The sequence below is a fragment of the Wolffia australiana genome, chromosome 13, assembly GCF_029677425.1.
Source record: "Wolffia australiana isolate 7733 chromosome 13, ASM2967742v1".
Classification (NCBI taxonomy): Eukaryota; Viridiplantae; Streptophyta; class Magnoliopsida; order Alismatales; family Araceae; genus Wolffia; species Wolffia australiana.
In genome coordinates, this window is record NC_135847.1 from 10,218,804 (window position 1) to 10,229,385 (window position 10,582).

Genomic DNA, 10,582 nt, shown 5'->3' on the forward strand with positions numbered 1-10,582 from the left:
GATCGTCTCGAAATTCATCTGTATGCTCGGACGGGACGAAAAATTGTCCCGTCCCGTCCAGAGTCTCAAAAATTGTCTCAAAATTCGTCCCGTCCGCGTCCCTGAACTATGTATAGGAATCCAAATCTGCTGACAGCAAAGTTGTTTTTTTATTCTATTAATTTTTTTTATTCTATTGATATTGATATTGTTTTTAATAATTATTAATTATAATGAGGTTTAGTTTTTTACTTTTATTGATTCAATCAATATCACTGCCACTATTCAATCCAAAAATTAGTATTCTATACAAAGGTTGTCGTTGTTCCGTCCTTTTATCGCCATCCTTGTCCATCCTGCCTTCTGGGCAATGGTTATGACTTGAAAATACCCTTCTATAGCTACGGTTATATTGGTCTGAATATTGACAATGTAACTGATATCATTTATAGCTACAGCTATGGACATTGTGTGGATGGGGGCACATGCTAGTACTGGATATTGGATTTTGAATATCGGTATTTAACATTCTCAAGTAAAAAATATGTTAATTAAAAGATGGATTTGGGAAATGTGATGTGCATTGAAAATACCCTTCTGTTTATGCTCCTGAATGTATTAGAGGGTGAAAGAGAATCAAACTTGGATTAGAGCCTCCAAGAAGTATTAGAGGGCGAATCTATGACAATGCCTTATAGAAGTTACCCAAAATAGTATTAAATTTCAATCAATGTCTTCATGAAGGAGATCTTGAGAAAGAATAAGATGCAATAGAGAACGCACTACGCCGTAGTGGATCGATTACTCATCCATTGGAAAGGAGGATCTCCCTATTGAAAATTGATTCAAAATAATTTTAAATGATTAGAAAGTAATTTTAATACGATTGACCTAATTTATTCAGAATTTATAAAATAGCTATAACAGTTTCAATAGAATTTTATACAACAAAAATACTAATAATTCTAAATAAACATATTCGCCAGTGCTTTGGCAGTGTTAGGTGATGGTTGATGGCGATGTACATGAGTGGATGCCATTGATTGCACTAGAGGTGATGTCAGATACATGCTGAGGAACGGCAAAGTGATGACGATTTTATCATTGGTGGTCCTATAGAGATGGAGGTGGATACATGATAACGAGTGACAAAGTTGGAGGTTGCATGTGTGATTTTGGAAACCTAAGCTGTCTATGATAATAACCTACACAAAAGTATGACGATCCGAGTTAGAAAAAGATGAAGATCACACTAACCTTGTCGTCAAGTGCCCAACGGGCTGAGTGGTGCTTTATCTTAAGGTGTTCTCCTTAAATCTGAACATCACTCCTTAAAACATTCACTCTTGGAATGCACAAATGGACCCAAACGATATTTTGAATGAGCAAATCACTCCACTAATATTAATTAGGAATAAATTCACAAGTGCCTTTTTTGACAAGGATAGATACATTATGGTGGATGGACATAGGAGTGAAAGATGTAACTACCCTAAAAAATTTAGCCTGAAACTCCTTGATCGTTCTCTATCATCATTTCAATTTGGAGTAATCTGAGCCACATAATTTTCTCTCTCCTCCAATTTGTGTGGCAAACTGCCAGCATGGCACACACTTCTAAGGTAGAAAAGTAAAAAAAAATCATATTAAGTAGTTAAATAAATTCAATTTTATATTTTTTGACTTAAAATTTTATTTTCTTACTGACTTAAAGGTTAGAAAATTCCATAAAATACTACAAAATACACTAGTAAGGTGAAAATTAGAGCCCCTCAATTGATAAGAATAGAAAAGTGAGTAAATAAAGAACAGAGTCATGAGAACAAAGCAAGCAAAGATATATTGTACTCAGAAATATGTAAAATAGGGTTACAATTAGATTAGAAAAGTTTAAATAATTATAGAAGTGTAAATTTTAATTAAAATAATAATGAAAGTTTAAATTATAATTTAAAATTATAATGAAAAATAAATTATAAAAGTTAAAATTATAATTAAAATAAAATGAGCTAGCAAGTCTTGGGCGTGAGGCTTCGCCAATTGAGAAAATCCTCAGCTCAGTACCTGGAGGCTTCGCCGATTGAGAACTCTTAAGCTCAGACATTGAAGGCTTCGCCAATTGAGAACACCTAGGAGGCTTCGCTGACTAAGAACACCTTAGTCTTTAGAGGCTTCGCCGATCAAGAACACCTTAGTGAGGCTTCGCCGATTGAGAATAGCTCGGAGGCTTCGCTGATTGAGAACACCTTAGTCTTTAGAGGCTTCGCTGATTGAGAACACCTTGGAGGCTTCGCCGATTGAGAACACCTCGAGCTCGTTTACTCGGGGTTAAGCAAAACCTTCTTTTTACAAGTATGAGCTTATACTCAAGATATCCTAAGGGTTTAATGATCGGATTTTACAAATTTAAAATATAATAGACCCCTTAAAATATTTAAATATATAACGAAATATTTTTTACTAGTAAAACTATTTTATTTATGAAATTAATGTAAGCAATTATGCTAAAATATCATAAATCAAGAAAATTTTTGAAATTCATTCTAAAATCACAATAAATCGTTTTAACCATTAATAACATAGAGTTATGGTCATATCACATAAATACAACCAACTATTATTAAAAATAGCATGATATTTATGATTATCAACCTTATTGCAGAAAATTCAGCTTCTTGTTACAATGCAGAGTTGGTGGTCTGCAGATGCACTTCTTTTAACTGATGATGCCTTTAGCATTTCCCATCAATGATTTTTACAAAAGCTCTTTACAATTTAATTTGTTGTTCGTTACACATTGATATTTTTCAGGGGATAATATGTGCCTCATTACCGCATGCTTTTTTGGTCCCATTTCATGTGTTTTGATTAGAATGATGGGGCTTGATTTTCATTTGGAAAAATCCATAACACTGAAAGTTTGTATGTATTTGACACACATCCTTTAATAGATTAATGGAACCAATGTGTTCCTGCCCACTCCATGCCTACTAACTCATGCAAACACAAAACCTTAACATATATAAACCCCCCCAAATGGCATCTATGGCGGGCCTCCATCGACTTACGATACGGTGGTACCATTCAGATAACAAATATGAAAATGGATATCGGATAACCACATCGGAAGTTGTTTCATTTAGGTTTTTTTTGTTATCAATAATTATTTATTAGTTATCAATTATATGTTGCCGTAGGTTATTAATATTATTTGACAAAGCTAATGGATATTGATTTTTTTTTCATACGTTATCCATTAGTGTCTGTAATTGGGTAGTGTTTCTCAATTTTGGAGGTTTTCATGTTTGGATATCAAATAATATTGTGGCGAGAGTGGGAGAATGAGCGGCATTCGGATACCGAAAGACGAGAGAGAGAGAGAGAGAGAGAGAGAGAGAGAGAGAGAGAGAGAGAGAGAGAGAGAGAGAGAGAGAGAGAGAGAGAGAGAGAGAGAGAGAGAGAGAGAGAGAGAGAGAGAGAGAGAGAGAGAGAGAGAGAGAGAGAGAGAGAGAGAGAGAGAGAGAGAGAGAGTGAGAGAGAGAGAGAGAGAGAGAGCGAGAGAGAGAGAGAGAGAGAGAGAGAGAGAGAGAGAGAGAGAGAGAGAAGAGAGAAAGAGGCTTAACGTTGTTGGTTATTGAAAACTTTATCATTTTGCAATGGATATCCTCATCCAGCTTAATGATATCGGTATCAGATATCATTTGCCGTTTTCCACCCTGAAACCATAATCCGCTATTGGTATCCATTATCGTTATCGAACATGTTCCGGACTTTTCCATATAAGCGATATAAAATATGCAAAAACGGATATCAGATACAGATCCAATTGGTAGTACCCTAATCTACAAGAGCAACCCTTGGGTTTGTCATACCCAGTTACCGTATTTCTGGCAATTAAAAAAATTCTCATTAATGCATAAAAATGTTGAAGAAAGATGAATATAGTGCAGGGACGCGGACGGGACGGTAATTCCGTCCGTGGACAGAAAAATTGTCCTGTCCAGGACTTCAGATGATGGACGGGATGAAGAATCGTCTGCCCGTCCCTAGACGGGACGAAATAACCATCCTGTCTGGGGCCTTGGACGGGGGACGGGACATATATTTCGTCCCGTGGGAGTATAGTATGGACGTGACAGGTCCACCTGCCCAATGCACGTGCTGCGCCACGTGTCACTTTCTTAATGGTCTAATGCTGACGCACACCCTGTTTCGTCTCGGGACACTGGAGGGGACTTGAAGTGGACGAAAAAATGGGACGGGACGATTTTGATAAAACTCAAAAAAGTGGGAGGTAGGACGGGACAAACTTCGTCCCGTCCCGTCCATTGTCCACGTCCTAGACGATCCGAAACTTTAAAGATGAAGTGTTCTTCAAATAGCAAAGAAAACAGATATTTTGTAATACTAAGCATAAACAGAAGAAGAGTATCTAAAGTGCATGCCAGATCCGAATATCCTGTATTTATCTGAACCAGCCGTTGCCCGTTGGTCGTGGAAAACAGCCTTCCACTACTGTTCTAGAATGCTCTCATCTTCTTCTTCTTCTTCTTCTTCTTCCCACCACCTTCTGCACGTCTTCTCCGATCTTTGCTCGCCATGATCGCCATCAGATCTTCGTCTTCGCCGCTGCCATGGACGATGAAGCCGAGCTCGGCCCCCTGCGGCTGCTCCACGGCGGCGTCGTCGCTCTCTTTCCGGAGTTCTGTCGCCATGGCGCTCCCTTCGCCGCACCTCCGCCGTTTCCCGCGCCTTCTTCTACCGCGAGATCTCGTCCCCTATACTTCTCATTCGATGTCGCTTCTGAAGCGCAGCCCTAAGCGGCTGAAGTACTCTTCTCAGCGTCTCAACAAGGTGATCACTTTGGTTGTTTCGGAATTGAGTGGGTTTGATTGCGGTGTGTTTTCTATTTTTTGGCGGAATTTAGAGGGCAGGAGGGTTCGTTTATGGTTGATTACGATATGTTTTCGTGTTTTTTGGGGGGTAATTGATCGGAAAGAAGGGTTTGTATGATTGATTACACTGTTTTATCTTGTTTTTGGGGGAATTGAGCAGAAAGGGGAGGGGATGCTTTACGTGGAGGTTGATCCTTCGGGATCCGACAGTTGGAAGCTGGAGTCTGTGGCGGAGCTTCTCAAGGAAGGAGCAGTGGGTGTCATTCCGACGGACACAGTGTACGTTTTTATGTTTGTAGTTTGAATTTTTGTTGTCTCTGAACTATCTAGACGTGGAATTAAGCATGGAATACAAAAGCAACTATGAGAAACATAGTGTGTTCAACAACATCTGAGAAATCTAGGAATTTCAATGTGTTATGGACGAATCATTGAATTTCTTAGTGTTTGGAAGATTATGAAGGAGCATTAAGTGTCAAAATGTTGTGCAAAGTTACCTAGTTAATTGGTTGACATATGTTTTTGCTTAATTTTTTACCTAATCTGTTTATCCATCAATAGCAAATTTGGCGTTTATTACTGAATGTGCACCACAGTTTGGAGGGATAACCTTTTTGTAGAAATATTCTTGAAGATCTCTCAAGTGCCATTATGACTTTGGCGATCCGCACATTACAAATTAGTAAACTTTAGCATTTCATTTGGAATCACGAACGAGTCGTTCTTCATGGGATTACTGCTGAATGATTCATTGGAACCCTAGACACGTATACTTACTGTTGGATTCGATCCATTATCAATTGTGCTAAAAACTATAGCTGATAGCAAGGGCACTACTTTTCATCTTGAAGCAGGATGTTGTACTTCAACACTTGCCCACAAAACCTGCCATTGACCTATTTAGGATTTGAACCTGCTACGTGGCTCTGATACCATGTTTGATTCAATTGCTTGCCAACTGTGTTAAAAGCTATAGCTGATAAGAAGGGCGCTATTTTTCATCTTTAAGCAGGATGCTGTACTTCAACACTTAGTTGCATCATCATTTCTTCCTTAGTAGCTTGCAGGAGTTAGTTTTCTCCTGAATAACAAAAATGTGTTGAACCAAGTTAGAAAGATTGATACAATCACAAGAAGCTGTTCTTTGAGAGTGTTTTTTTTATTTTTTCCTATGCTTCAATTCTTTGTGTCTAGAATTGCATCGTTTTTCCACGGGAAGTAATAGTCGTTTTCTCTTCTTTTTTGGTGAGTATAGCTATGCAATAGTGTGTGATGTGAGAAGTCCTTCATCTGTAGAACGCCTTCGCAGGTAATTTCTTCGATGCATTTTCTAGAATGAATGTGTACTTTCATTAAAATGGTTCATTTTTTACGATGGACGCTCATCCATCGATTTTTTTCCTTTTGCAGGATAAAAGGCATTGAAGATTCCAAGGTGAGAATTACAACTCTGTGATCTCATCCCTTTGCATCTTGCAAGCTAATTGATAGGATCTCCAACCCTATCGAGGGTATCTAGGTCCTTCGCCATTAGGGAAACTTCCCATAAAACACCTGTAGCCCTCCCTATGGAGGGCAGTCAAGTTATCTTTCCATCATTCTCTCTCTTCCCTTTCAAGATTCTTCCTCGAAATATACATCTAAGTCTCTATCACTAATTCATTATATCTCACCTTGCCTAAAACCTTTTTTATCAAATACCCATCAACAAATCACCAAATTATTACTCGAGGCTGGTGATCTGAGAGTTTCTCTCTCCCCTTCTCTTTCTCTCCGCAGCCCCTCAGTATCTTATGCCGCTCCTTCAGAGACATCGACACTTACTCCATGGGGTTTCCCAGGGGCAATGATCATGGTCAGACAAACATATTCCGAACTGTGAAGCAGTGCTTGCCTGGTCCGGTGAGGAAGATGAACCACTCAATATTTTATTCTATTATTTTATTTTGCATTATTAACTGGGTTGGGAAATGCTCATGTGGTTCAGTATACGTTTATTCTGCCGGCCAGCAAGCAGCTGCCCAAGCAGTGCATAAAGCATGGGAAGGCAACAATGTGTTCTTGGAGGAAGCATGTTGGAGTCCGGATGCCCGATGACGCTATCTGCCAGGCCATCTTGAATATGCTTGATGCACCTTTAATTTGCACTAGGTGATCTCTCTCTCTCTCTCTCTCTCTTTTTCTCTCTCTGTGTCTGTCTGTCTCACTCTGTCTCTCTCATTCTCTCTGTGAGCCTTTTTTACATTTTTGGTTTTCTTCCTCCCCCAGTTTCCCTGTTCCTGCATATCTCTATCTCTCCCCTGTATGTCAATTTTATATCTTTTCTCTCTCTCTCTCTGTGCCCTCATCTCTCTCTATTACCTTGTCCCCCTGTTTTCTTTCTCCTGTGTGTCTTTCCATCTCTATAAGTCTGGTTTTGTATCCCTGTTTTTATTTCTCAATCTCTCTATTTATCTCTGGCTCCCACTGTTCCTTTCTCTATCTATCTTTCAGTCAGTCAGTCAGTCAGTAAGTCTCTCTCTCTCTCTCTCTCTCTTCTTTTGTCTGACTCCTGTCTCTGTTCCTCGCGTGGATGTCAGTGCATGAATTGCTTTCTTTCTTTCCTAAACATTGCTCTTGTGTTGTTTCTTTTGTCCAAGTGGTCATCTACTCTGATGGCTTTATACACTTGCTGCTGATCTCTCTCCCCACCCATCTCTTCCCATCTATTTCTCTTGATCGTTATCTTTTTTTTAGTGTGAAGTGGCCCAGTAAGGATCAATGGATCCTGGATCCAGTCATAATTGCTGACATCTATGAACCAGAGGTTTGCCTGCTAGTTCTTCATTTATTTCTTTTATGATTTTTCATTCAACCAATTTTAACTTAAATGCCTTTTAATTCTTTAATCTTATGAAGGGGCTTGACTTTGTCGTTGACGGTGGGCTTCGCCCGGCTGACCCTTCCACGATTGTGGACATGACAGCTAGCAGTCCTACCATCGTTCGTCAAGGAAAGGTATTTTTTAAAGTCATAATTGATTAATTTTGAGTTTTTTATTTTTAATTAAAAAAGGATTTAAAATTATTATTATTTATTATTATTCATCTCTACATTTTAGGGGCCTAAGCTTGACTGGATGGTGAGTGAAGAGGACTTACCCGTTGCACAGGTTAACTAGTCGTCTCTTACTCCATCTGTCCGGATCTCTGTCTTTCTAAGAGGTCTTGTCTTAGAGCCAGGAGCATGCCCTTTGATATAAAATACATGTAAATCTTTGTATATTTCCTCTCCTTCAAGCATGCTTTGGCTTATATATAGTATAACGGTATGAGATGTTTTCGATAAGTGTTTTTTTCAATTTGCTTAAAGTTTTTTACTTGGGTGAGTCGGGGTGCTAACTTTCAACTTTCTTTTGTGAGGCTTAATTGATGTTTGAAACGGGCGATATCAGTAATTGTTGCTCATGTACCCTAAAATGTTGCATGTAATGATCTGCGTGATCCAGATCAACCTAATGTAAATACGGGATCGACCGGTCTACTTTTCCCTCTTCCTAAGAGGTCATAAACTCATGATTCATAAAAAAATAGAAGAAATAAATTGTCCACTGATCTTGTTTTTTTGCTGGGTCTGGTTTGTTGACCCTAACTTGAGCAGTCCCTGAGGTTGAGTTGAGTGGTCTCATAATACAAATATCACTTTTGAATTGCATCAAATCTTAACAAAATATATAAAGTTTACTGTTGATACTGTGTCTACTGGGTTAAGACCATTTCTCAGTCCTAGTGTGGTTGATCATCCAAAAAGACTGTCTAAGCATCATTAGCTTGGTCATTAGCTTGGTCAGGTCTGACTTGGCCCTGACCCTTCCTCTTGGTTGGGTCTGCTCACTCTACCCAACGTCCAAATCCTGATTGATTGAAGATAAAAATAATCAAAAGCAAATTGCAGTTTTCAACTCACATATCTACTTGTGACAGCTTTACATTTACATGTACTCTGGCTATGAGTGATGAACGGGTTGACAGTTACTTTGAATGCCCGGTCTAATCCTTCCCATAAGATAAGGATGGTTTATCACAGAAATTTGGTGATTGTCCATCATCTTGGAGCTAAATGATGAATCAAACTTATTTGTTCAGATTTCCTGTTCCAAGTTAGAAGTGCAAGGGAATAGATCTTTATTTGATATGCTAATTGCCTAAATAAGATCTTGCTAGTTGTTCACCATCACCTGCTACCTATCATAACATTGTGGATTAATGCTATGGCCCAGGAGATCAAGGTTAAATTGGGGTTCACTCTTGAATTTGGAATGCTCCTGGGAGAATTCTAATTTGTGAAAATAAATTATCCGTCAAAACTGTGGTCAAATTAAGTAATACAGAGGAAGTAGCATAATACATTAGTCAACACTATCATCAAATGAAGAGCAAGATTGAGTTACAGGAAAATCTTTTGTATACTTGCTGAAAACTAGCAATAAACAATAAGTTAAGTCCAAATTTAATGGTTTGATGCCATTGATTTAATTAAGACTTGAGCAAGAGTGTTCAAACTGATTTTTCACCTAATACTCTTTAAACTTTATAGGATAAGGGGTTGATGAATAGGGAGGATAAAGTTCAAATTTGAGAATTTCCTATGCTTTCGAAAGAAGGAAATTAGTTTAGAAGTGAAAATATATTCAGGAATTTGATGATTTTTAAGGATTAATTTTGAAGAAAAAATGGTAATACATTGTTTTAAAAGATATTTTTCCTGATTTCATTTAAATTCAGAATGATTGGAAATATACAATTTACCTGACTAGGGATGGTGATGGAAGTGGATGCAGGCGAACAATAGTGAGCATCCTGGTCAAGAGGATCTGTGCAGGTCTTGGATTACCCTCTAGGAACTAGATCTTTGCCAAGTTTAAGAGGTCATCAAAACAGAACAGGGTGCAACTGGAATATACATTTTGAGGGTGATTGAAAGGTAAACTGGAAATTTGGATGGAGTAGACTCCAAAAAAGTAGAGAAGGAACTGGAAGGGAAAATTGATGAATTTTAATGAATTTTAAAGTATAAAATTATCTCATTTTTGGATTAGACATAGAAAAAATTGGATTATGGAGAGAAATTGGTAAAAATTGGGTAGATAAAGTGATGTAAAATGAAGGAACATTAGGAAAACAAAATGGATATGCTGGTGAATTTTAGATATAGATTTCATTAGTGTTGATGCCTGCACCTTGAGCTCCCAATGCCTCTTTCTAAACTTGGATTCGTATATTTCACGAGGATCTAAACTTTTTGTCTACAAGAAAATGAAAAGCAGAGGGTGAAGACTTACAAAAACTGACATCAATGAGATTTAGAAATTAGGATCCAAGAGTGCCTTGTCCTGCTGGCTAGCCACTGCTTTAGCACGTCCAGAATTACAAAAACTGATAAAAAATACTGTTTAACTGTCTTTTTAAGGTTATGATTTATGAAAAACATCTATATTAATTTCCATACTATGCATATGGTAAGGTAAATTTTCATTTACGGTTACATTTCAGTCAAAAAATATTTAGATTTTTAGAAATGTTTTTATATATTTCATTTTTTAGATAGTTTTATATGAATTTATTTTAATCAAAAAGGTAAACTACTTGAATAATTTTCAAAAAATAAAACAAATACTCACTTTATTTTAAGAAATTCTAGTATATTTATAATATTTTAAAGACATTTTT

At 37.6% G+C, this 10,582-nt stretch overlaps 1 protein-coding gene across 1 annotated transcript; it reads left to right on the forward strand.

The window, feature by feature from the left end:
* Positions 1-4,439: 4,439 nt before the first annotated feature.
* On the forward strand, positions 4,440-8,201 carry LOC144711301 (DHBP synthase RibB-like alpha/beta domain-containing protein). Its single transcript, XM_078585249.1, has 9 exons — positions 4,440-4,833; positions 5,035-5,153; positions 6,130-6,183; positions 6,285-6,309; positions 6,654-6,776; positions 6,862-7,025; positions 7,611-7,680; positions 7,773-7,871; positions 7,975-8,201. Exons 1-9 carry the CDS (start codon positions 4,579-4,581, stop codon positions 8,032-8,034), a joined length of 969 nt encoding a protein of 322 aa, XP_078441375.1. The 5' UTR covers positions 4,440-4,578; the 3' UTR covers positions 8,035-8,201.
* Positions 8,202-10,582: the final 2,381 nt, after the last annotated feature.

Bases quoted from the DNA above. Each gene is read 5' to 3' on its own strand.
- LOC144711301 (XM_078585249.1), top strand. From the start codon at position 4,579: ATGATCGCCATCAGATCTTCGTCTTCGCCGCTGCCATGGACGATGAAG. The intron at 4,834-5,034 runs GTGATCACTTTG...GGAATTGAGCAG, and splicing joins CTTCTCAGCGTCTCAACAAG to AAAGGGGAGGGGATGCTTTA. The intron at 7,681-7,772 runs GTTTGCCTGCTA...AATCTTATGAAG, and splicing joins CTGACATCTATGAACCAGAG to GGGCTTGACTTTGTCGTTGA.